Below are 23641 nucleotides of genomic sequence, written 5' to 3' on the forward strand. Positions count from 1 at the left end.
CTCAGCCTCACACTCCCTGTGACGCGAACCCACCGACAGACTGCCTACCAAACTAGGCACCCTCCCCCTGCAGGCGGCGGCGCTGGCCGGTACCCGACGCGGAAGCGTTGGCATTAGTGTTAGTGGCATTGCTCGAGCTAGCCGCAGTCCTCGAAGTAGACGCCGCCGCGGGGCGTTCCGGCAGACGCGTCGTGCGCGTACCACCCGTAGAAGCAGAGGCATTGGCCGCCGGCGAGCGCGTTGTCGCGGTCGACGAGCCCTGGGACGCGCCTCCCCGCCCCCCCGCTGCGGCGCCCCCTCTGCCCCTGGTTGCTGCCCCTCCCCTTCCGGTCGCTGCCGCACCACCACCTCGTCCGGTCTGCACCGGCGGCGGGGCCCGGGATGGGTTTGGCGAGCCCTGGCCCGCGGCGCCTCCCCTCCCACTCGCGGCGCCACCGCCCCGCTTGCTGGCGCCCCCTCCTCTGGCGCTTGCCTTGGTCCTTGTTTCTTCGGCGGCCAGCTCGGCGGCGGCTCGGGCCTGGGGAGACAGGGCAAAGATAGGGAGGACGCAAGCTTCGGGGGGGCAGGGCTCGCTGCGGGGGCGGTAGGTGGGTTGGACGGGTGAGGGTAGGCCCTTGCGGTACGCTTCTTCGCGGGTGTTGATCTGCGCGGGGTGGAAGGCGTTGCCCGGGGCGTTGACTTGGTGGCACCAGCGGAGCCAGTGGACGAAGCGAGTGCCGTGGCAGGTTTCGGGGAGGCGTTTGATGACGCCGGCGAGCTCCTTGATCAGTTCTTCGTCGTCGGGGTGGTCCTTCCGGCTGCTGGCCCTGTCGAAGTCGTAGCGGAGAGCGCTGATATGGAGCGTGACGGCCAGAAGAATACCGCGGATGGTACTGAGAGCGGAGGCAACCCCGGCTAGGCGGCGCAGCTCGATTGTTCCTTTGTCAGAGACCGGGGCGAAGTTGGTCGAGAGATTTGCTGTGTACCTCCTCGAGCCTGTTTTTCCGCCTTTCAGCTCGTCCAGGAGGTTATCCCGAGTACTAGCAGCGCTATCGATTTTCGAAAAGACTTTGGCCCAGCCACCACCGGGGACGCCCATATATTCACCGGACAAAAAAACAGTATTGTTCGGCTGGGCGTATTGATTATGCTGACGGCCCTGGGGGACGAGGTGGGCTAGCGGCATCTCCCAGAAGTAGGTCCCTTTCGCTATTTTGACAATTTGATCCAGGGTATAACAGTTTTCCTTGGTTGGCCCGGGGGATATGTGGATATGGAGGCCGCACTGGCTGTCGGTCCAAAAGTCGAACTTCTTGCCAAGTTCTTCCCAAACCGCGTTGATCTCGGGCTGCCACTGCTTCGATACCGACATGAGCGGCGTGATGATCTCGATTCCCCCTGAATTGTTATTAGCATCTTGAAACAAAAAAAGTAGTAAGGATTATATGTATACGTACACCACTTTCTTGGCTCACTTCCCGGGCCGAATTGGAGCCAGTCATCCCTCAACGACCTGTCTATGCCGCATTTCCATCCGTTTTCTCTGCCTAAAACGCCGTCGATGGTTGCTTTGACGATGTTGATAGCCCGAAGCTGCTGTGCGGATACTGCCCTACCATCGCCGTCGTTATGGAGGTCAAAATCCCAATCCCGCCAATAGGGTGGCAGGGTCGAAGGGTTCGTGCTTTTCTTTTCTTTTACGTCAGCTTCGACGTTGGGCTTGACCTTGATGTAAACCTCGATTTCGGCGCTAAACAGAGGCAGCTGGGCTGCCGTGGTTCTGGCGGTTCCTGCATTGCCGCCGGCGGCATTGCCAGTGTTTCCGGCGTTTCTGGCGTTGCCGGCATTTACAGTGTTCCCGCTGTTTCCGGGGGTTCCGGCACTGGTGGGGGTTCTGGGAGTTCTGGCGCTCATCTTTGTACGTTAGGTTCAATGTTGTTCAGGTTGGTCCGCTGAAGTTGGTTGTTGATGGTCTGGTGTCGAAACAGTTATGATGCCTCCTATGCCTGTATTTATTTATCATCAAAGGTGGCATAGGTCCACAATCGAACATTCCCACTCACTACTAGTGATCCCATTATCTACGTGTAGGCAGGCACTGAAGGCATACATAAAGGTGAAACCTTCTAGCCTCGGACTCAAAAGTGAAACTGGCATACTGAAGACGAGACCATGAATCGGCACATTACCTTTCATTCATTGTGCGTGAAGAAAAAACGGGCCGCCTTCCCCGCGGCCGCCAGCTCGCCTAACCTAGTCCAGGCCCCCAAGGCTGTTCTCGTTGCCTGGAAAGGGCATCAAGACGGAGCGGATCATAGGGAGGGAAACGAAAGTGTGCGGTCTGAATTCGGCTTACAGAAATATGGATCGCCAAGACTGGGGACAGGGGGCACCTTGGGCTCGATATCTCGCGGCCTTGGGTGTGAGCCAGGCAACAGTGTCGCAGACTGTAGGTACAGGACGTAACTTGTCTGGCGGCGCAGCACAACACCATGGTGGATATTTGGAAGGCTGCAGCCGCTTGAAGGCAGGCAGGCAAAATGGTTGGGTACCCACAATCAGAAACCAATCATGAAATAAAGGAATCAGTAGAAGTGCATTTTCTCTAGCTTCTAATCATTTCGTTGAGTCCCGGCTATGAGCTGGTGATGCCTGATACCTGATTGCTGCTGGTCTTGATTCAAGGCATATAGCCTCAACTGCCCATCAGTGACGCGCTCGTGTCTGGGAAAACAGCGACTAGAGGGCCCCGACGACCTCTTGATCCCGACTCGGAGCAACGTGTCGGTCATTATCCTCGGCAGGCTCAAATGCCGTTCTGCCGGTTAGCACTTCGAGTGGCCAGTGGGCCGCACTCAGAGCCTCGACCGCCAACTCAAGGAGAGCTTCATCGCTTCCCTGAGGGCCGGCCAAAGAGGCCACGATAGGGGCGTATTCCGTCCTGCCCGAGACTCGCGAGTGGTACGGATTCTGGCCGACTGCGTAGCTTGGTCAATGCTGATACCCATAAACTGAGAGCATGCGGGCCTGAGGTAGGTAAGGTAATTTACTGGGGATTACAAGTTGGGGAAGGCTGAAAACTGTGCAGAAGTCGCCTGGGTCGTCTAAAGATGCAAAGAATTCGCTTCTGTGCCCGCATCAATATCAATTTCAACGCTCACCTGCAGAGGATATGAAAGGAGTACAAACCCTGATTCGGGAACGATGTCGCGATAATTGGCTCCCGGTCGCCCGAGGGGGAGGAGAACAAAGTTGTATTCTGTGTCTGGTTTCAGGATATTGTCTAGGACCCAGTCGTAGTAGACCCCGAGGTCGTCGAGGCATTGGTCCCTATGTTCTTGGATGATATTGGTTGCCAGACCCCTCCATGCTTGTCAGTTTGGCTATCATTTTGGGGCGTTGGGAAAGCCCAGAAAAGGAATTGACGTGCACTTACCATCGGCGGGTCATGAATGGGCTCGCATATGGGGGGTATCCGAACTTCTCCTGGAAGTCGTCTCGAAACTTGTTGTACGTATGGTACCCGTCGTAGTAGTTGGGCCCGTAGGTAGACTTTGTCTTGTCAGCCGTTGTGCATCTGGGGATCGCGAGGAGCCCATCGCCGCGGGAGGGGTTGAGATAAAGGGTAACTGACCCTGCTCAGATACATTTGTAGCGTTTTGGATGTCAGGTGCCCGGGACCGGTCTCGGACCAGAGATCCTCGAACGACAGACGCAACACGTTACACCCCAGCGTTTGCTCAACCGTCCCCAGGAACTGGGACACCATCTTCTGCTGGGCCTTGTTCTTCATAGGAAACCATTCGGTGGGTACAATAATGTTTGCTGGCCGCTTGCATGTCTTGTTGAAGACGGTTGCACTCGGGCCCTTGTCTCCCAGTCGTCGGTCACTAGTTGAGGCTGGGTCGAATTGGATAATCTTTCGGAGGGTGTGAGGACTCCGGGCGAGAAGTCCGATGGTATCAAAGGCCCTATCATGTTAAGCAACAGCAGAGGTGAGGGGTTGGAAGTCAGAAACTCACGGGACGCTCGGCATGATCCCCTCTCGGGGAAACCGTGACTGGGTGGTTGGAAGACCCCACAGTCCGTAAGATGCTGCGGGCATTCTGATGCTTCCAGTAGCTGCCTATTGTCAACAACCCAGACAAGGAAATACGTTGTGAAGAGGAGAGCGCGAAACGTACTGTCGGTGCCCAAAGCGACATCCACCCAGGGGTAGCTCGCGACCGAAGCACCGGCGCCACTTGAGCTTCCCGAGGGCCCTTGATATCCATCTCCGCGGGGATTCCAGGGCGGAAAGTAATCGATGCACTTTTCAGGGGGCACCTCGGAGCCAGCATATCCCCCCAGCTTTGTCTTTCCAAGGATAACGGCTCCCTGATGCACTAGATGTTTGACAAATTCGGAGGTCTGGGTCTGTGGGCCATACAGTTTGGTATAGGACCTGCTTCCCATCGTTGTGTGAACGCCGGCGAGATGATAGTTGTCTTTGACAGTGATTCTGAGGCCATTGAGGGGTTTCTCTTTGCTCGGGGGATAATAGAGTCTTGAGGGAACTGCCACCACGGGACAGAGCCCTGAGTAAGCCGCTGCTTTTAGGGGCTCCCATCTGCTACCGCATCAGTTCGCAGCTCAAAGATAACGAGGTAATACCTACTTGGGGTCTTCATTGTCCTCGAAAGATGGAGAAAGAGCAAGTGTGAAAGCGAGATTGTCGTCGGGATATAGTCTCCAGGCACGGTGAAGGCCATGGCCCCGGACAAAGTATGGGCCATCCGGGAGGTCGTTTACTTGGGCCGCGACAAATAGCAGCGCGCTGGATTTCTCTCGTATGAATTGGTTGAATGACTCGTCCACCGTTGGGGTTGAGGTGTCGAATCCGTCCGACCGAACGATCAGAAGGGCTCCCTTGGCGAAGGCGGGTTGGAACACATCGTCAGCTCTGTCAAACGCCGCGAGGACGGAGCGTAGGCCATCTACCGTCCAGACTAGGCCTCGTGCGCTGAAGGCGACGGCTGGAATAATGTTGGAACCGGTGTTGTACCCGACGGGAAGGGCCCACTGCAACCCGCATCGTCAGGAAATAGAGCAATTGTGGGGGAAGGGGGGGATGTGATGCTTAGATAGCTCACCTCAACGCGAGTTCCGACGTGGTAGGAAATGCCGCCAAGGTCGACAACGACGTTTATTTTGGTTATACTCATTGTGGCTCGGGACTGGATACGATGGCAGTTGCTGCCGTCCTTGGTGCAAATGGCTGCCAGAAAAGAAGGATACCTAGTTCGATGGTCAGGCCCCTGGGGACGATGGGTAGTAACTGTGAGCTCTGCATTCACAGTTCGGTGGTTTTGGTGGGTGAGCGAGCTACCAGTCCTGGACCATTTTGAGCGGCTACCCTAGATGACTCTGCCGGGCCGAGTTCTTCCTTCCTCGTCCGATATTTTACGGGAAGGCTCTCCTGTCCTCACCTGACCACCGGGCACTTCCAGCGACCGGGCGCATTAGCTCCACCGCCGGCGTTGCTGTGTGCTCTGCGCTGCTCAAAACCTTGTAGCTCCAGTGTCATCGGGCAAGATCGAGAATGGAATTTACGGCTCGTGGGGAAACAATCTTGACGCGGACCAATGGATTATATTGCTATATCTGATGTCCCGCTTTACGAGCTTGATATGACACATATACCAGATGGACCACCGCCAGCTATCAACGGCACCCGAAGCGACAGTCTGGACACAAGAACATGGTCGTAACCCTGAAGTAAGAAGCCGTATACCTTGTCCGAAAGACCAACCACCTCAAATCTTAGATGCCTAGTGCCAGTCAACTACAGACACATCATGTGTTCCGGAAGCAGGCCTCGCCCACGACAAGCTCGACGGCGGAATCCGGAATATAGTCCATGGCGAACCATTCTCGCGACCCCAGTTTACCAGCCAATTGCCCGCCGCACCCACCCAACATCCTCTCCGACGTCAAGTCTCGCGCGGAGAAGAAAAACACCCCCTCCTCCGCCATCCTGTTGGCAGAGATGACAGCAACAAACACACGGCCTTGGTCGCACCGTTTCCCATTTCGGCGGACGGTCCGCTGCGACATTCGTCTCCGGGCCTCCTTGAATGCGCTCTCGCGCGTGTCGAAGAGGGAAATGAAGGACGTCAGTTCCTCCTGGTTCCAGTCGAGGTGTTTTTCGATGAGGCGGAGATCGATGCGGCAGCAGTAGCGCATGTAGTACGTGTTTTTGTCGCCCGCTTCGATCCCGTAACCGCGCTCGTAAGGAGTTTGGGATAGGGCGTCGTAGACGTGGTAGAGTTTCAGTTTGGATTCGTGGACCGGGTCAAGCTGGTGCGGCGGGAAGTCGTCCATCTTCGGTTATGGTCCGTTGGTGTGGTATGCTCTGACAACGTCACGCTCACGATTGAAGAGGTTCTGTTGCGATATGTAAAGGAAGATAACATGTGAGGAAAAGGTTCTCACTCCCTATGCTTTCGGGTCCTTGATTGACCTTGGGCACGATTTGGAGTGGTGTGGGATGTTGTGAAGCCTAAATTGGTGCCCAAATTGAACACACTGTTCATCATATTCTGTATTCAGGCACACCACCAACTCGGGGCTGCAGACTGCTCGCTTGTGACAGGAAGCTGGTGTGCTATTGGCGGTATTGACGAATATGTGGTCATCACTCAATGGATGCGGTGGAAACCGAACCGAGTTCCTGAACATCAAGCCCGCCCTGCACTCAATCCTTGAAACAGTCCTTGTCCGCTTGTTGTTCTTCTTCCGTCATCAACGCCCCGAGCTTCTTATCTTCCTCGTAAACTTACCTCCAATTGTAGTAACCCCTCCATTTCCTCGAATCCTCTCCCGAATCGTTCAGTTCATGCCACCACTTAACGCGGGCCCCGAAGTGCTTCTGGGCGATCAGGTACACGCCATCGATGTAGGGTTCGGCGTGTCCCTGGCGGCCACTGATCTTGGAACTGAAGCGCAGGAAATAGTTGCACCGCTTGGGGCTTGCGGGCATTTTTGGCCCTTCGCCGACGCGGAAGTAAATGTAGGTATTGGTCGGAAACTCGGCCCCGGAATCTCTAGCAGGTAGTCGGAGGACTTTGATGACATCGCTGCCTTTCTCTTCGTATGCATCTCCGTATGTTTCCACGATTTCGTCTAAAAATTCTCGGTATGCCTGCCTGTCGGAGGCGTTGCCGGCGTCCAACCTGGGGAACATGTCGAAACCACAGTCGATGCCCATGATGTTGGTGACTGGAAAGGACGAAGCTCGAAGCAGCAATTCGCCTGTTTGGGGCTACGGAGATGGAGTGATTTCTCTACAAGGATGTCGATGAGAGTAAGATCTTACAGCTGGAAGTCGCAGGGCTGTCATCTGTCATGATTTTCATGGAATCCAGCATCTGTGAGTGAGGGGTCCGCGGTTGTGTAACCAACACATCCTGTCGTAGGCCTCACTGCTGCACGCTGCCCGCTTATCATCACGTAAAGCTTATCCACCATTCGATACCTTCTGTTCACGCCGGGGTTACTAGCAGGTGGTCAATGCTGTGGTAAATTGGACCAGCACCATCGGCTTCGTTGCATACACGTATTGATTCGAGGAGTCCTTCATCTATGCACACGACTGCAGTCACCACCGTCGCGGTCCATCTGGCTACCCCCTTCTGCCCCCTCCCCCAACCTCCAATCTCCCACAACCCTCTAAACGCGCTTGCAAGTCGTCTTAAAGCACGACGCGCGATCCCGCCAATCCTGCTGCAGCGCCTTCTTGGTATCGGAGCTGAACGACGGCCCATTCATGCCATCGCAGTCGAAGCCCTCAAACAGCTGCAGGGTGCAGCGCGTCGTCGGGTTGGTCTGCCGGTCGTAGGCGTAGTAGGTAATCGACGCCGCGCGGTAGCGGTGCCCCTTGGGGATGGTGTGGCACGCGCTGCCCGGGTTGCCGGGGCCCGAGGCCGTGTAGGTGGTGCCCCCAAAGTCGGAGTGGTCGTGCAGGTACACGCGCCACGCGTCGGTGCTGCTGGCGAGGACCGTGATGGCCGTGGCGGTGAAGAGGGCGCTGATTTTCATGATGGTGGTTGGTGGTGGCTGTGGGAGGCTGGTGAGTAGGGTTCCGTCACGGGTCAGTTCAGGGAGTTTCGGCGCCGAAGAGACTCACCTGGTGGGATTCTTGATGTACAAGTTCTGGATTATCGGGGGAGGTGTCTGGTCTGTTTGAAACGCAAGAAGTATCGTCGACGCCAGCACTTTTATACATGATGCTTCTACATTCACTCAACCCACGTGCTCCTGGCCTCGATGAAGGCAATCACCCGAATCATCCCAACGCCCTTCCTATGAATCCTATCCCCCCGCCGAGGCCGTAATCCGAATGATCTCGTCGTCGGCTCTGAATCCATCAACGGCCTCGTCCTCGCCCACGTGTTTCTGAACAGTTGCAAAGTCCATGAAGCGAAAGTCAGCATCCATAATCAAGCCGGTTGCATCCCGCCGGTTTTGCGGTCTGGAAACAATTCAATGGCCCCCGTCCTTCGCAACCTCTTCTACAGTAGGCGTCCAGATTTATTCGTGATAAGCACTAGGCTCTGTTTGTTGACATGCCCGACGCAATTAGGCCGTACCCCGATAAAGCCTACGAGATGATTGAGAGAAGGGGTTTTAACAAGCGGGGGCCGGGGGCCGCGGGGCGCGACGGGGTTGGCGCGCCCTTGCGGTGTACGTTCGCCAAGCTGTTCCTTCGCATTCAAGTGACATCTGAGGAACCGTCATCACGGCCTTTTCTTCGCCGCAGACACCCGAAGATCAACCATGGGCTATACATTGCTGTTGCGGGTGATGTCCTTCGCCGAATTCCACACCCGCGTCTCTGCGGACCCGATCGTCGCCGCATTCCGCGATGCTGGCAGCGGAGAGCAAACACCAGAGGTCGCGACCGCGGTCATGCACACTGCCCTCGCGATGGGTACCGAGGTCGGCGCCACTGGGCACGCGGGAGCTGGAGGCGAATGGTTCCGCAAGGTCTTTGAGGGGGTGCTCAGCCGGGTTCTGGGGGCAGACTTGGCCGAGCATTTGCTCTCCCGCGACATCGAAGGCATCGTATGGAACGACTATCCGATGGTTGGGTGGGTGCTTAACGGCGAGCTCCGTGAGGGGCCTTCTCGACCCTGCGGTGCACGGCTCAACGACATGGAGGAAGACGAGGCCGAGGTGGTGGACGTGGTTCTCGCGGCCTTGATCGCGGCAGCCGAAGCGGGTGAGGATCTTGTCACAATTTATGGATGATATGAGTGCTGTGTGAGGGACAGGCGGTCTCAACCCTCGTCGTATTCTAGCCTCCAGCCTCGGGGCCAGCCTTGGAGATGATGGTACCGACTGTTACCCCTATTACTATGTGCTCATCCGTACAATCATTGACAATTCAGTGATCCGGCGGTGGTGCCATGACATGATAGGGATGACTGGCCGGAAGAGTGCCCATATTTTGGGCACCCAGGCGGGGGATTGGATGCAAGGCAAATGCGCAGCCAAGCATTGAAGCGAATCAGGCCCCCTACGCCCTCAACCTGCCATTTGGAACCCAACCGCCTATCTTTCACAGCCCAACCGAGTTAGTTCTAGATGCGTGATCTCACTCCTAAACTTTTGGTGCACAACGCAAGACTGAGAAAGGGGCCAAGACGCAAACCGGTACTCAACAAACACCGTTACATCACGGGCTCAAGGGTATCACCCGCCAACCCTCCAACCCACCATCTCCAACCCGCCCAAACCCACCTCCCACCACCCCAACACCCCTTCCCTACCTACAATGCGCCTCCTCACCACCGCCCCCACCGCCATCCCGCACCTCCGCGACTTCATCGGCTCGCACATCCCGCCCTACGCCATCCTCTCCCACACCTGGGGCGACGACGAAGTGACGCTGCAACAGCTAGCCGCCGCCGACCTCTTCGCGCTGCAGGGCCGCGCACGCTTCGACAAGGTCCAAAAGGCATGCGCCCTTGCCCGTACGAGGGATGCCCTGGAGTATGCTTGGGTGGATACGTGTTGTATCGATAAGACGAGTAGTGCGGAGCTGTCGGAGGCGATCAATTCGATGTTTGCGTGGTATCGCGATGCGGAGGTGTGTTATGTGTTTCTGAGTGATCTTGAGCCGGGGCAGAGGAGTGATTTGGAGAGGGACTTGCCGGGTTGTCGGTGGTTTACTAGGGGGTGGACCTTGCAGGAGTTGGTGGCGCCGAGGAAGGTGTTGTTCTTTGATCGGGAGTGGAATTATCGCGGCAGTAAGGAGGAACTGGCGTGGCAGATCAGTAAGATCACAAATATCCCAGTGATGGTGCTTAACCATCAGGCGGAGCTGGGCGACTTTGCGGTGGCGCGGAGGATGTCGTGGGCTGCTAACAGGGAGACGACGCGGTTGGAGGACATGGCGTACTGCCTGCTGGGGATTTTCGACGTCAACTTGTCCCTCATCTACGGTGAGGGTGTCAAGTCATTTGCCCGGCTCCAGGCCGCTATTCTTCAGACGACGCCAGACTTGAGCATTTTTGCCTGGGTGGACAAGTCTGACACTTGCTCTGAGTATGCGGGCATTCTGGCCACCTGTCCCGCGCAATTCGCCGATTGTTGGGGAATGGAAGCGCCGGTCGACAACTCGGCCTACGCCAACTTCACCATGACCACAAGAGGGATACAAACAGAGGCCAGCCTCGTTCCAGTCACATGTCGCGGGGGTACACCGGCGATCGTTGCGCTGGATACTCGTTGCCGTATGAGGGGTTTGGGCGTTGGGGTGCACGTCCGCAAGATTGGGGCCAGCCTATATGTCAGGTCTAGGCCTCATACGCTTTTTAGGGGAGGAGTCGATGAGGATGATTTTTACGAGCTAAGCTCGCTGGTGGAACTGCTTACTCTGGCAACCAAACTCCCCGTGCGGCTAACTATCCCGCGGGGCATCGATCTTGTGGCGAAAAACAGGTGCTCGGCCTTCCGTCTGGGGTGGGGGCCGTTTGTAGGGCGGGAAGTTCAACGCATGCCTAGGAGCCACTTCGACACCGAGGACGGAGTCTTCTTTTCTTGTGACCCGAGAACCGAAGGTTGGTGTGTGTATGTCATAAACGGGACCCTTCCTGGCGGGAGTATTCCCGGGCTCGTAAGCGAGGGAGTTTATCTGAAGTTGTTCTTTGCTTGCTTTCAGTGGAACAGCGGGCTCGCGATTGTTGTGTTGACGAGTCTGAACTCGGTGGACGCGGGGACGGGAAGGTTGTTAGAGTCATTCCTAGTTTCCCAGCTGGACCAGACGAGATTCGAGGCCTGCCAGTGGGCAAAGAATCTTGTCACTGGAATCTTCGGGGATAGCCTGGTGATATGGGACGCGTACGGACTGTCTCCCGGTCGGTAAGGTTATACCAAGGATCTGGAGCTTGGGCTGGGATGCCCTCCAACATCCGAGTGGAGCTGAATATACGGGAAGACAACGGGTTTGACGTCTGTATGGGCACATCCCTGGTGTGCGATATTTCCTTCGCAGTTGATGCCGTGCCAGCGCCGGTATCACGATGGCGCCAGTAAGGAAAATATAGCATGGGTACTATGTGTCCAGTTTCACTAACTGAAAGGTATCTGTCCTGTTCCTTTTATGGACTCCAACGGAAAAAGAATCATGCGTAGCCCAAGCCCATCATCAATGACCCACCATCTTCTGCAACGCCTCGCTATACCGTGCACCCTGGGGCTTGGCCTCCTCAACGATGCGGCGCATCTCGGCCATCTCGGGCTCGGAGAGCTCCACGTCACGGGACGCCCAGTCCTCCTCCAGCCGGTGGGCCTTGGTCGTGCCGGGAATGGCGATGAAGCCCTGAGCGGCGACCCAGGCGAGGGCGACCTGCGTGGTGGTGCAGCCCTTTTTGACGGCGAGCTTCTGCAGCTCGCGGACAATGGCGCGGTTTTTGTAGAAGTTCTCGCCTTGGAATTTGGGTACTGGGGTGAGTGGCATGGATATCAGCATCTCTGTCTCTTGTGGGTTCGAAAGGGGGGGATAAACAGGAAGCGGGACCAGTAAAAACTCGGGAAAGGGAACGGGGCCTCACTGCTGCGACGGCCGTCGGCGGGACCAAAGTCGTCGGGGCTGTTGTACGCAAAGTCATCGACCAGCCAACCGTGCCCTAGCGGGCCATAGGCAACGTAAGCGACGCCGAGCTCTCTGGCAGCATCGATCAGGCCATCCGTCTCATGCAGCGTCTCGAAAGCGGAGAACTCGGCCTGAACCGCGTCGATCCTGGCAACTGTTGACGTGTTAGGAGGCCGTGTCAGCGCTTTCAGTCGTTTAATGGTTGCTCACTAGAGTGTGCTTTGCGCAAGGTCGCCGCTGAGCATTCCGAAAGCCCAATGTATTTTGTCTTGCCCGTCCGTCGAAGCTCGTCAAGAGCGGGAATGGACTCTTCGAGAGGCGTGTCTAGGTACCGGACGGAGAGCGTCAGCGGCTGTCAAGTTACGCGAGATGCTCGGTGGCTATCATACTCGGATCAATGCGGTGTAGGTAGTACAAGTCGGGGGTAAATCCAAGCCTCTCAATAGTGCCCTCGATGTATTCCTTGATGTGGGAAGGCTTGTTGGTGACGGTCATCTGTGGAGTGGCCATGTTGCTACCGGTCTTGGACATATCGATACCGCACTTGGATGCAACTGTGAAACAAGGCAGGTGTCAACACGACCGCGCATCATAAGTACAAGACAGTAGTTGTACGCAAACGTACCGAAGACCTTGTCGCGAACATTGTGTTTGCGGATGAAGTCCCCAACGAGCTTCTCGTTAACTCCGAATCCGTAGATAACCTTGTTGGGTTAGTGTGGTAATAATAACTGCAGTTACCTATGCAAGGTCGGCGGTGGCGTTGATGTCAAGGGAAGGAGTGGCTTACTGCCGTGTCCCAGAACGTGCATCCAAGCTCGAGAGCTTTAAGTAAAACCGGCTCGGCTTGTTCCAAGGTGAAGTTTGACCCAAGGCCGTGATTAAAACCCATTGCTCCGAAGCCCGGGACAGGGACCTCGATGTCGCCAAAGCGTAGTGTTTTGACCATCGTGACGTAACCTAACAAGTGCTGACGGTGGGTGAGTGTGAGGGTGTTGACTCTTTGAGAAGAAAATTGTAAAGTAGTGGAGGCCAGAAATACCTCCCATGGGCGAGCTTGCTTTTATTAAGGCCATATGGTTCTTCCCTGAACCATGGTTCTTCAGAGGATTAGGTGTACCCAGGTAGGGAGTGGCCCTCCGGAGGTAGAGGCATTATCTCCGATGTCCGGGCAACGTCGCTACCTCGTAAGGAAGATCGGACTCCTGCGCGCGGCCCCTGCTCAACCGCCAATGGGGGCGGGCTGGGTGATCCGAGGGTAAACACCGTGGCCTCTCTCAATCATGGGTCGCACACTTCCCCCCTTAGCTAGGTCCTGTCTGGCGACTGGCCCAATGTGCCAAGCGGTTCCTCTCTCTCTTCGTCGCCGGCGAAGCCACGAGGTCGAATTGGTACCCACCCGTGTTATGCGGAAAATCGGTTGACCCCCGTTGACGTTGCGGCGCCAGATGGTTGTTGATGGCTAGCATCCCAGCCGGAAGCTTGCCAGCCTAGTCGTCTTGCCAAAACGTGGTGTAACAACATAGAGAGATAATGTTCCACCACATGCATCCGTTCGGTTGTTCAGACTTGTTCTGAATATCTCTAAATGGAAAGGTGTCGATACATATTGTCCGAGACAGGCCCGTTTCTCCATCCAAGCTTTGGACTGCCATCCTCGGCCTAGGCAGATTGTTCGTGGGAGACCTTGGTTCCGCATTAGGGAAACAACGAGGTGTTCTGCCACGGTCTCTATGCGCCTATTGAGTGAAGCTACATGTATCGGCTCGAATGTCGCACCATTGAACAGCTTTTCGGTCCCCGCCGTGACTTTCATCGCCTGGTCTGGGCCAGAGGGAGGCAAGTCTGTAACAGACTATCCCTAACTTATCCTCACGTCAGACAGCCATTCGTCCGCAAACGTTACAGTTTTGGATGAACCTTCGGACATCTTCATCAAGTTCTAGCCATCTATACCTGACTGATAAAGAACTCTACTTACCAGTGGGCAAATACTGCGGTAGGTTTGGTGTGCGGTTCAGCGTTGGTGGTGGCGGTTAGTGGACAAAAAGAACTCTGGTGGCATGGAGCGTGCCCTCTGGTGCGAGGCAGGAAAGAATGTGGCAGTGTGGTCACAGGAGGGCGTAGAGGGGGCCCTGAAGAGGGGAGGATGCTTTAGGTTACCGCGGTGGGTGAGGGGGACTATACTTTGTGGTAACTGTGGCCAGGATGAGCGGTTGGACGGGGGAGGTAAGGGTCAGCTGTTATGTTGGTGTCAGGACCGGGTAGGTTGTGGGACTAGATCGATGTGTGCGGATGAGGTTTTCCTATGCTGGTTGAGAGCCTCTGGCATCACGAAGTGTCTGTCGCATTGCTGGCAGGAGGACAAGCTGTGTTTCGCGCGGCAGTACTCGGTGAGACGGGCTCGAATTATGAGGGCTCGGGCACAGGAAGGACGTGGGAGTGTTCCTCGGGACATGATGGGTACCTGATACCCTCCTTGGTTCGAGTACTAGGCGGGAGAGGAAGCTCCAAAGCATTGGGCCTAAGTAGAAGGCTGGCTTCCGCATGACAGAAACAACGAGAGAGAGGATTGCGGGTGCTGACGCTGTAGACCTCACCACATCCCGTCCCTTTGCTGTGTCACCTAGCTGGCCAAGTCTGAGTGTTGTTTGAGTTGGTAGGTATTTACATCTGCTGCAACAACCCTTCCGTCCCACTTGGTATTGGTCCACGTTATCCACAACCATGACTTCCATTGGTGTTGGGTTTCATAATCAGGATAGATGAAGGCTATTGACGCAGGAAGGAGCGGTGCGGCATGTTGTGGCACGCAAACACCTTCCATTCCTACACGCTGGTCTCGCTCTTTGCAGAGGTACCTGTTAAGAGACCACGAGACCGCCCTCCACTTTCTGCCTTCCGCCTTCCAGTTTCCACCCCGTTTCCTCGCAGCTTCCCTTATTCCCACACTTCCGACTCTAGATACTGCCGTATCAAATCATGACCAACGAGAAGACGTCTTCTCGCATCCTCGCTGAGATATCTCGCTCGGATCTAGCCGATTTATCGGCCGCTGACGGCAAAATCACCGACCTTCGACATGTCACTTCCTACAATTGGCTCGAAAGGCCGGCATCCACGATCGCGGTTCCTGGTAAGGCATCCCTTGCATGAGGTCATTTGAATCGAACGAGCTCTAACGAAGGCTTCACAGGCTCGCCCGCTCTTTGGTCGCCGCCATCAGTCCCCTTCAAGCTGGCTCCGGATTCAGGGACAGTCTTCATCGATCAGAACGCCGCGCGCAACCCGGGCTTTCCTCTCGAGCCCCTCTTTCGCGCCCTTGTCAGCGATTGCCCGGAATTTGATCTTGGAGATGTCGACCTCGTCACGGACAGAAACAACATCCGCAAGCTCCTCCGGTTCGTGCAGGGGGCGTCCTACGACACGTTCCAGATCCAAGTCGACATTGCCGGCGACCGGACCGCGTTGTTCACGCGCATGGGAGAGAAAACAAAGGAAACCATCTCGGGCTTCAGGGGGTACGGGCATAACTTCGAGAAAGCCTGCACCAAAACATTGAGCGGAAGCACCGGCCACCACAGGATTGTTGGGTATAACTTCGGCGGCTTGAAGTGCCTTGTGCGGCACGAGACCGACGGTTACGTGGACAATAAGAGCCCACAAAAGCCGACCGGCGACCTATCCGACGCCTTGGGGAGTCTTTCCATCTCCAACCCGGGCACTGGCTTCAGTCAATCATCGGGGGTCACTGTTGAGGCCGGCGGCAAAGTCGTGGATTTGTCCTCGACTCTCGAGATCAAGACCCGCGCGGCTAGCCGCACGCTGGACATGACGGAGGTTTCTCCTCAGCTGTGGATCTCGCAGACTCCCAACCTGGTCGCTGCTTATCATCGGAACGGCTCCTTCGACAACGTCCAGCTCCGAGACATGACTGGGGAACTTCGTCAATGGGAGATCAACAACCAGAGCCATCTCCGCCAACTGGCAGGTCTCTTGACCAAGATCATCGGAGTGGTGAGGGGCAGTGGCCATCGCAGCGCGCTCGTGCAGTACGACGGCGTATCCAGACTGATCATTTCAGTCGGCAAAGGCAACCGGGCCCTGCCCGACGACTTGTACGCGAAATGGGAGCGGAAAGACAAGGGGGAGATTGAGCCCACGGACGACCACAAGAAAGCGGCAAGTGACCCGTCGCACCCCGGCCAAGGCACACCTCTCCCGGCCATCCCTGACGGCACACCCTTCTCCAGCGTCATTGACTATGCTCTGCGCAATGGCCTCCGCCAGTTCTTTCGCCGGATGCCGCCACGACTGTCTGACTACGACACCCTTTGCAAAGCACTGCAGTCTGTCTCTGTTGATGTTCTCGCGGGCCGTGGAGTACGGGACGTGATGAACGATCTGAGAGAAGGGAAGAACGACTGGGATCCCGAAGAACACATAGGACTCCCAGTAAACAAGAGCGTGGCGCGAGATTCGGCTTTCAGGCTCTTGTATCTGATCATCGTCGACGGGTCCACCTTGCAGGCCCCCAGGGACCACCACTCCGTCTACAGGGCTACCCAGTTTGTGGTCTCGCACCACCGCATCTTCAAGCAGCGGACCCGCATGATGGTTCGTGCAGCATTTGAGCATCACTTCCATCCCTCGGATAATCAGCGGCAAGTTTTGGACAAATGGCCCGTTGAATCGGAGATGGAGGGCGAGGATGTGACTACGGAGGATGATTCCGACTTTGCCTACATGTCGGAGGACAGCATCTAGGGCAAGGACCAGGGCCGGAAACTGGAAAAGCTGACTGAGGGTTCTCAGGATGAGGATGTGACCACGATCATTCACCACTGTGTCTTTGCAACCAAAATGGGCGATTCTAGGTTTACTGCTTTTCATGATCGACGTCGTGGGATTTCGATGTTTAAGGCGCGATGGGGTGTTCTCGGACATGATGATGTTCCCCATAGCTATTGACGATGGAGTCGATGTACAAGCCTCCGTGTATGGGCCCCTCAAAGTGATCTACTTTAGCTTTAAGACGAGGCGAGAAGAAACACTTGCGCCCTCAAAAGCGCTTACTATCAACAAGTGGCCCCGGAGAAAGCTGTTACATTTCGTGATCGAATGCCGTGTACAAATGGGGGGAGTATATGCGACTCGCAATCAGTCTTTTCACCAGAACTGCAACCCTGATGAAGGGAGACGTAGAACGATGGGCAGGTGCTGCAGGTCGTTTCCTGAGCTAGGTACCTTAGGTAGGTTGATGGGCCCATGTTGGGAATAGCTTCATGTCGGGGTCGATAGTGTCAATTGCCACGCGGACTACTGAGGTACCAAGAAATTGACCCAAGTTATTTTGGGGCCTCGTTATTGTCTTGGCCACCCAGGCGGACATCACGACCAACAAAGATAAGCCCCCATGCTCCGTCAAGATAAAAAGTCTTTGTGGCATAATTTACGCGACGGACATACGAGACGGACTGCTCTTGTCACAAAAGCGCCCGCCGGATGCGTCAAGACGAAAGAGATGTCCCATTGGGAAACCTTAAATGGTGTGTATAGCGGAATTGAATCCGTTCTTTGTCTCAGGTGAACTTCATTGAGATACTGGGCATGGGTTTCGTGATGTCAGCAACTCCTTGGACGCCCAACTTCTCACCACACGACCTTCCACCGCTCAGCTGGAGCTCACCAACGACATCGAATTATAATCCTTCAAGTTCGACTCGTCTGGCGGTTGCTTGATCAAGACCAACCAATCCCGAACATCCGCTCCCATGGCCGACAACGCCGCTCAAATCGCCCGAGTGCGGCAACGGTTAGCTGAGCTTCGGGAAGAGGAAGACCGATTGCGCGCAGAGGACGACGACATCGAACGGAGAATACAAAATGAACAAGTGCAAGGGGATGAAGAGCACGAAGAGGATGAAGAGCAGGAAGAGGAGGAAGGGGAGCAACAAGAAGATGATGAAGACAAAAGGTTTGAGTTCGTCCAAAAGAGACAAGCGTTCCAGTTTGAGAAATTCCGAACTCAAGGCCGTTTTATGACCGAGGGCGAGATCGAGGCGGGGAAGTTCCTGACTATCAAGATCCCGAAGCGCGGACGGTACCGTGGGCCCGGCCTCCTCTCCGGGAAGTGGAAAGGGTCGCGCTTCAATTGGGACCCAGATGACATTGGCACCCACACGAACTCCAAAGAGGCCAAGCGGGCCCGGATAAGTCTTCAGCGAAGGCTCAAGGCTCACAATTTCCACCTGGAACGGACGCTCGGATGGGGGGGGAATGGTATCGCTTCGCTCTATCGCTTCAAGCGGGGCCCCGCCGGTCCTGTTGACTACTTCGTCGTCAAGTGCAATCTCGATTCTCAGAAATCGTTGCGCGGCTTGAGACGAGAGAGGGAGATGCAAACCGTAGGTGCACAGCAACGAGCCCAACACCTTGCGCCCAACCGCTAACAGAAGGGCGTGATAGGTATACCGAAACGCTCTGCATATCGTCCAGACCCTGGATTTTACCCCAGCTCCGGGGCGAAGTCCGGCCGCGTTTGATCCTATGATCTTTCTCGAATCCCTCCCGCGTGGTAGCCTCCACAAAGTCATCTGCTCTGCCCAAGAAAACGAGGACCCTTTCCCCGACCGGGCTTTGTGGCACATGTTTCGCTGCTGTAAGTCTGCTCGACAACTTGGCGATGCCCAGAGCTGACTCACCTGGGGTGTCCAGTGATCAAATCATGCATCGCGATGGAGTACCCCCCTTCCAAGGACGACAAGTATCTCGCTACGGACGAGAGGGGTGAAATCATCCAGCCACTCACCAAGAAAGTCAGCGAGCGTATCCCTCCGGACCTCCAAGCCCTCTACGACCAAGCCGTGCAGGACGGAACCTGGAAAGACATGGGCAATGCGCCAGGGGGGGAAGGTTTGGTCCATTTTGACATCGACCCCCAGAACCGTAAGTCCTTTACCCGTCGCTTGCTACATGCCACTCCGGCCAAGCTCTTACTCATTGCTAGTTCTATTTGGTGGCTTCCCCACCGTCGTGGCACGCGACGACCCTCATTACGACTTTCCCGTCCTGAAGGTGGGAGACTTTGGTAATGCTTTCAAGGTTGACGACGCCTTTCTAGCTTCGCGGTAAGCAGTGCTCAACCCTAACAGTCTGGCAATCACCAGACGTCACGCCTCGGCAGTGAGCTTGCCCTCGATGTTCTAACAATCTCGTTTTCTAGTCATTACATGTGGACGTTCCGCGAGCAGGCAAAGCCAAATTTCATGGCACCGGTAAGCATTGTCCTATCCTCCCGGACTTCTTATGTCCCGGCCAGTGCCACTTACTTACGATACTCCACAGGAGCAATTCACCGCCGAATGGGACTGGGTGGCGAACAACCCCAGCGAGCAGGTCCTCGTCCCCGAAGAAGACCAAAAAGGGGATATCTTGCCCCCACCCCCCATCGAGATAGCAGGAAAGTACTCCTGGAAAACCAATCTCTACCAGCTCGCCCTCGTAAGCACTCCCCCCTCTACCCCCAAACCCCCCTCACTGACACACCCAACCACCTAGTGCATGATCAGCGCCATAACCTTTCACCTCCCCTCCCTGCCCCCCTTCCCCGGCAAGATGCAAATCACCGACCCGCAAGACGGCACGCGCAAGACGGTGTGGTCGTACGGCGCGTACATCCTCGGGGCCAAGTACAAGAAGGTCGACCCCAAGCTGCGGCACCTGGTGGCTTGGTGTCTGTGCGAGAAGCCCGCGCACCGCCCAGCTTTGGGTGACTTGTTGCAAAAGGTGGACGTGTATCTGGCGGCGAAGCGGTGGGGGCCGGAGAATAGCAATGAGACAATGCAGCGGTTTATGAGGAGGAATGTGGATCTGCCGCCGCCGCCGAAGAAGAGGACGCATTGGGTGGATGAGCCGTGGGATGGGGGGAGGGCGATGCCGCGTTACTGAGGTAGGTAGGTAGGTAGGTAGTTTATTAACGCCCGGCGGGTCAACCGAAAGGGCAACTATTACAATCTGACGATACATTTCCCAAGATATGTCCTAATCTCTTTGAAGCCCGTAAAGTTCATTCTAGTTCATATTCCGACAGTTACCATTTCTCTGCGGATTCTCGTGGGTTTAGTAGGGCTGTTAGTAGGCTGGCTTGAAGGCGATTCTCCAAGTGTTCAACGTCCTATCTTCGGCGGCTGAAGCGGTGCCTGCTATTTGTGTCACGAGGTGAGGGGGTCGGTGTTGTCGGGTGTGGTGGGTTAGGTGATTTAGTCGGCCTGTGGTTCGTTCGTGTCGAGTCGGCCCGTCGCCATTGCGAACCGTATGGTTGCGCGAACGGCTGCCATGTCAGGAGTCCAGTCGTTCTTGTCCGACGGCGATTTCCCTCCTAGATAGAAGGAAATATTGCTTCTCTGAGTGTCTGTACATTCGAGCATCTTTCTTCGGTACGCTGTCCATTTTGTGCATCGGAATAGGAAGTGGTCCACTGTCTCTTTTGCTTGTCCACATGCGCACTGGTCTGACGGTGCTACTCCGATTCGGTGGAGGTAACCGTTGAGCCTTGCCATGCCTGTTCTGAGCTGGGCAAGTTTGGCAGCCTCCTTGTGAGATAGATGATCGTACAGCAGTTGGGTGTGTTTCCCTGGTAGTGCTGCGTCGACTCGCTTGGAATGAGCTCCGACTTTGTCTGGCAGGTGATTGCTGCTGCCTCTCTTGGACCGTGCTACGTTGAGGGTTGTCGACCGCATCCTGGGCATTTGTACTTCTGGAGCGGCGCCCTGTCGAGTGGCATGTTTGGCGTTCCCCTTGGCGATTTCCCAAAGCTTGTTTTCTTCTCTCGCAGGGAACCATCGTATTGATACTGTGTTTCCGTTCCTGCGTAGTTCTCTGATTGATTGGTATATATGGCAGATGTGCCGTTGCCCAGACTGTCGTCGAGCGTGTCGGATCGCGAGAACAGCCGCTTTGTTGCGTGTTGAGAGCTCGATGCGGCTAGATCTAACCGTTGGCAGTGTGCCTAACGCTCGTTCGATGGCCGCAAGTTCCCCAGAGTATGGATTTTGTTCCGACCTCGAGCCAAGCGTAGAGGAGAAGGTCCCAAGTTTTGGGGTGCCGTATACAGATGGCGGCAGCGTCGCAGCTCCGCCAACTCCCACCAGGGCGTTTCGCGCCGAACTGCTTACGGCGATGCATATAATATCGTAGTCGGCATTCCGGCGTGTTGTCGTCGGCTCGTTGGTGACAGTTTGTACACGGTTCTCCCAAGGTGTCAATGTGAACGGGTTAATGGTTTCCAGCTCGTCCATTGCGATGTCTTTGAGTGCGTCTGCCACCTGGTAGAGTGGCGAGCGGTGGCTTTTCCTGAACTTTCGCATTTGAGACGTGTTTCTGCGTAATGGGTTGGTGTATGGCAGGGTGTGAATATCGGTCCATAGTTTGATGGCCCGTCTCCAGAACCGATCTTGTGCGCTGGCAATGTGAGCTTCTGCTTCCGCTACGCTCGTTGCCACTGTGAGGAAGGTCCCCACGATCGCTTGCGCCGCCATTCTCTGGATCCTGTTGATGGGTCCTGCGAGTTTATTCTTGCATGCGTGCATCCACACATTGGAGGCGTAGTCTACCACGGGGGCAACTGTGCATGTAAACAGCTGCCGCGCCGTTGATGGGGATAGACCTCGGAGGCGTTTCAGTTCCATCGCTGCTTCCAAGCCTTTGGACGCAGCCCTCCAAATGTGTTCTTTGTACTTTAGTTTTGTGTCCATGAGCACGCCAAGGACCTTGACATGGTCTTGAGGCTTGACAATCTGCCCCTTGATCGTGAATGGTTGTGCGTCGGTCTTATAGATTTTGCGAGTGAAGTGTATGATTGCTGTCTTCTGGACATTGAAGGTCGCACCACTCCTTGTCTCCCAGTCTAGGGCGTCCCTGATGATGGTTTCTATGCCTTCTCGGTTGCTCTGCGCCGTAGGTCCCGTGATCCACGCTGTAAAGTCATCCACGAAGGCTATCGCACCACCGCGGCTGTCGATTCGTCGTTGTACCAGGTCCGCGTTGAAGAAGAGGAATAAGATCGGAGATAGGGGAGAGCCTTGAGGTAGACCAGCCTGAGGTAGGCTTTGAACCTCGGATGTATATCCATTGACTTGAATTGTGGCTGTGCGCTCCGAGCAGAAGGCGTTTGTCCATTGAAGCAGCTCGTCTGGGATGCCTCGTGCCTTCATCCGCTGAAGAAGTCTTTCCTTGCAGACCCCATTGTAGGCCCCTTTCACGTCAAAGCTGATCAGACTTGCTACCTTTCGACCTCTCCAGGCGGTGTAAATATGTTCCTGGAGGAGTATGAGCGCTTGCTCCGCCGATCGTTGCTTGCGCGCTCCGAAGTGGTTGGTCGGGAGGAGCCCATATGTCTCAACCACATGTGAGATCCTTTCGGCGACGACCGACTCCAGCAGCTTGCCGAGCGTTGCTAGAAGTGAGATCGGTCTCCAGGCTTTGGCAACACTGTAGTCGTCCTTGCCGGGCTTCTTAAGCGGTATGATCTTGGCGTGTCGCCATTGACTGGGCAGTGTGCTATGCTCCAGAGATGCTCGAAATAGTGCGAGAACACGGTGCTTGACCACTGGCCAAGTCTGCTTCCAGACTATCGCCGGTAAGCCGTCCTCCCCAGGTGCTTTCCAAGATTTGGCTGCGAATAGTTGTCGCTCTACCTCTTTCATGGTGATCGGCGGCATTGCTACGGGAGCTCGCTGCGGTCTAGCACCTTCATCTTCAATCCTCTCTGGAAGGGGAGGAAAGAAGGTGGTTAGGAGTTCTTCTTCCTGTTCTCTGTGGTCGGCCGTGGCTGTTCCGTCTGCTCTGACGAACTGTGGCACCTTCCCGAACGCTATGTCGTCGCTAGACTTTAGGTATTTGGCAGCCTTCCAGATATTGCTATTGTCTTCAAGAAAGTCGTCCCAGTGTTTCTTCTTCTGTTGCCGGATAGCGTCGTGGTACTGTTTCGCAGCCGCTTTCGCCATTTCCTCCAAGTCCACCAAGGGTCGCCCGGCTCGTCGTTCGGTCCGAGCACGGTTCCTCCAGTATGTGTAAATGCGACGCAGTTGTGTAAGGTCGGTTGTCCACCACCGCTTGGCGTATGGCGATGGTTTCGCTTTCGGTGTCAGGGTTTGGACCGTCTCCAAGACCGCCGACATTAGTCGGTCTGTCTGCTGCTGTACAGTGCCTCCCGAAGGGGTGGCGTCTAGTGCCCTCGCAATCCCGGTTTTGATTTCCTTCCAAGGTGCATTCTTGAGCAGAAGCCGGTCCCGTTCCTTTGGTACTGGGACCAAGGTGTCAAAGACCGTCTCAATCGCACGGTGATCCGATCCGTGTTCCGTCCTGTGGATCGCACACTTGACTGTTGTTTCCGCCAGCTCGGCAGACGCCAGGACCAGGTCGATGGTCGCGTTGTAATCCCCGACATGCCATGTCTTTGTGCCCCGTCGAAGCAGACTGCGAAGGGCGAACTCGTTCATCAGGTCGATGATACGATCTGCC

The 23641-nt window shown here is 55.7% G+C and overlaps 9 protein-coding genes across 9 annotated transcripts; 4 read left to right on the forward strand and 5 right to left on the reverse strand.

Moving 5' to 3' along the window:
- Nucleotides 1-52: 52 nt before the first annotated feature.
- On the reverse strand, nucleotides 53-2473 carry F5144DRAFT_596398 (uncharacterized protein; the record flags this gene model as incomplete). The annotated part of the gene is made up of 3 exons (XM_066790791.1): nucleotides 53-1377; nucleotides 1437-1882; nucleotides 2469-2473. The coding sequence occupies 3 exons, from the start codon at nucleotides 2471-2473 to the stop codon at nucleotides 53-55; spliced, it is 1776 nt and encodes a 591-aa protein (XP_066638930.1).
- A 245-nt stretch (nucleotides 2474-2718) lies between these two features.
- F5144DRAFT_624101 (amidase signature domain-containing protein) lies at nucleotides 2719-5183 on the reverse strand (the record flags this gene model as incomplete). Its single annotated transcript, XM_066792180.1, has 9 exons — nucleotides 2719-2957; nucleotides 3030-3106; nucleotides 3169-3342; nucleotides 3416-3537; nucleotides 3614-3950; nucleotides 4002-4101; nucleotides 4164-4588; nucleotides 4637-5040; nucleotides 5112-5183. The coding sequence occupies 9 exons, from the start codon at nucleotides 5181-5183 to the stop codon at nucleotides 2719-2721; spliced, it is 1950 nt and encodes a 649-aa protein (XP_066638931.1).
- A 1337-nt stretch (nucleotides 5184-6520) lies between these two features.
- On the reverse strand, nucleotides 6521-7401 carry F5144DRAFT_391346 (uncharacterized protein). The gene is made up of 2 exons (XM_066784713.1): nucleotides 6801-7401; nucleotides 6521-6753 (listed from the first exon to the last, which is right to left on the reverse strand). Exons 1-2 carry the CDS (start codon nucleotides 7226-7228, stop codon nucleotides 6699-6701), a joined length of 483 nt encoding a protein of 160 aa, XP_066638932.1. The 5' UTR covers nucleotides 7229-7401; the 3' UTR covers nucleotides 6521-6698.
- Nucleotides 7402-7689: 288 nt separating this feature from the next.
- On the reverse strand, nucleotides 7690-8058 carry F5144DRAFT_596400 (uncharacterized protein; the record flags this gene model as incomplete). The annotated part of the gene is made up of 1 exon (XM_066790792.1): nucleotides 7690-8058. One exon carries the CDS (start codon nucleotides 8056-8058, stop codon nucleotides 7690-7692), a length of 369 nt encoding a protein of 122 aa, XP_066638933.1.
- A 566-nt stretch (nucleotides 8059-8624) lies between these two features.
- Nucleotides 8625-9533, forward strand: F5144DRAFT_391357 (uncharacterized protein). Its single transcript, XM_066784715.1, has one exon. The coding sequence runs from the start codon at nucleotides 8797-8799 to the stop codon at nucleotides 9268-9270; it is 474 nt and encodes a 157-aa protein (XP_066638934.1). The 5' UTR covers nucleotides 8625-8796; the 3' UTR covers nucleotides 9271-9533.
- On the forward strand, nucleotides 9534-11562 carry F5144DRAFT_391356 (heterokaryon incompatibility protein-domain-containing protein). Its single transcript, XM_066784714.1, has one exon. It carries the CDS (start codon nucleotides 9797-9799, stop codon nucleotides 11387-11389), a length of 1593 nt encoding a protein of 530 aa, XP_066638935.1. The 5' UTR covers nucleotides 9534-9796; the 3' UTR covers nucleotides 11390-11562.
- Nucleotides 11563-11630: 68 nt separating this feature from the next.
- F5144DRAFT_615992 (NADP-dependent oxidoreductase domain-containing protein) lies at nucleotides 11631-13253 on the reverse strand. The gene is made up of 6 exons (XM_066791821.1): nucleotides 12909-13253; nucleotides 12744-12822; nucleotides 12508-12672; nucleotides 12329-12442; nucleotides 12078-12272; nucleotides 11631-11967 (listed from the first exon to the last, which is right to left on the reverse strand). The coding sequence occupies exons 1-6, from the start codon at nucleotides 13065-13067 to the stop codon at nucleotides 11672-11674; spliced, it is 1008 nt and encodes a 335-aa protein (XP_066638936.1). The 5' UTR covers nucleotides 13068-13253; the 3' UTR covers nucleotides 11631-11671.
- A 1847-nt stretch (nucleotides 13254-15100) lies between these two features.
- On the forward strand, nucleotides 15101-17125 carry F5144DRAFT_660486 (uncharacterized protein; the record flags this gene model as incomplete). Its single annotated transcript, XM_066793263.1, has 2 exons — nucleotides 15101-15254; nucleotides 15315-17125. 2 exons carry the CDS (start codon nucleotides 15101-15103, stop codon nucleotides 16883-16885), a joined length of 1725 nt encoding a protein of 574 aa, XP_066638937.1. The 3' UTR covers nucleotides 16886-17125.
- A 767-nt stretch (nucleotides 17126-17892) lies between these two features.
- On the forward strand, nucleotides 17893-20138 carry F5144DRAFT_520429 (kinase-like domain-containing protein; the record flags this gene model as incomplete). The annotated part of the gene is made up of 7 exons (XM_066786697.1): nucleotides 17893-18525; nucleotides 18587-18779; nucleotides 18836-19066; nucleotides 19128-19248; nucleotides 19344-19395; nucleotides 19466-19621; nucleotides 19679-20138. The coding sequence occupies 7 exons, from the start codon at nucleotides 17893-17895 to the stop codon at nucleotides 20066-20068; spliced, it is 1776 nt and encodes a 591-aa protein (XP_066638938.1). The 3' UTR covers nucleotides 20069-20138.
- Between the last annotated feature and the right edge of the window lie 3503 nt (nucleotides 20139-23641).

The sequence above is a fragment of the Chaetomium tenue genome (assembly GCF_020726465.1).
Source record: "Chaetomium tenue strain MPI-SDFR-AT-0079 chromosome Unknown F5144scaffold_7, whole genome shotgun sequence".
NCBI lineage: Eukaryota > Fungi > Ascomycota > Sordariomycetes > Sordariales > Chaetomiaceae > Chaetomium > Chaetomium tenue.

What these genes read in the sequence shown, in the direction of transcription:
- F5144DRAFT_391357 (XM_066784715.1), top strand. Translation starts at nt 8,797, where the DNA reads ATGGGCTATACATTGCTGTTGCGGGTGATGTCCTTCGCCGAATTCCAC.
- F5144DRAFT_615992 (XM_066791821.1), bottom strand. Translation starts at nt 13,067, where the DNA reads ATGGTCAAAACACTACGCTTTGGCGACATCGAGGTCCCTGTCCCGGGC. An exon ending in GCACGTTCTGGGACACGGCA is followed by an intron (nt 12,823 to 12,908) that starts GTAAGCCACTCC and finishes TAACCCAACAAG; the next exon opens with GTTATCTACGGATTCGGAGT. An exon ending in CGCCGACGGCCGTCGCAGCA is followed by an intron (nt 11,968 to 12,077) that starts GTGAGGCCCCGT and finishes CACTCACCCCAG; the next exon opens with TACCCAAATTCCAAGGCGAG.
- F5144DRAFT_391356 (XM_066784714.1), top strand. Translation starts at nt 9,797, where the DNA reads ATGCGCCTCCTCACCACCGCCCCCACCGCCATCCCGCACCTCCGCGAC.
- F5144DRAFT_391346 (XM_066784713.1), bottom strand. Translation starts at nt 7,228, where the DNA reads ATGGGCATCGACTGTGGTTTCGACATGTTCCCCAGGTTGGACGCCGGC. An exon ending in AGGGGTTACTACAATTGGAG is followed by an intron (nt 6,754 to 6,800) that starts GTAAGTTTACGA and finishes TGATGACGGAAG; the next exon opens with AAGAACAACAAGCGGACAAG.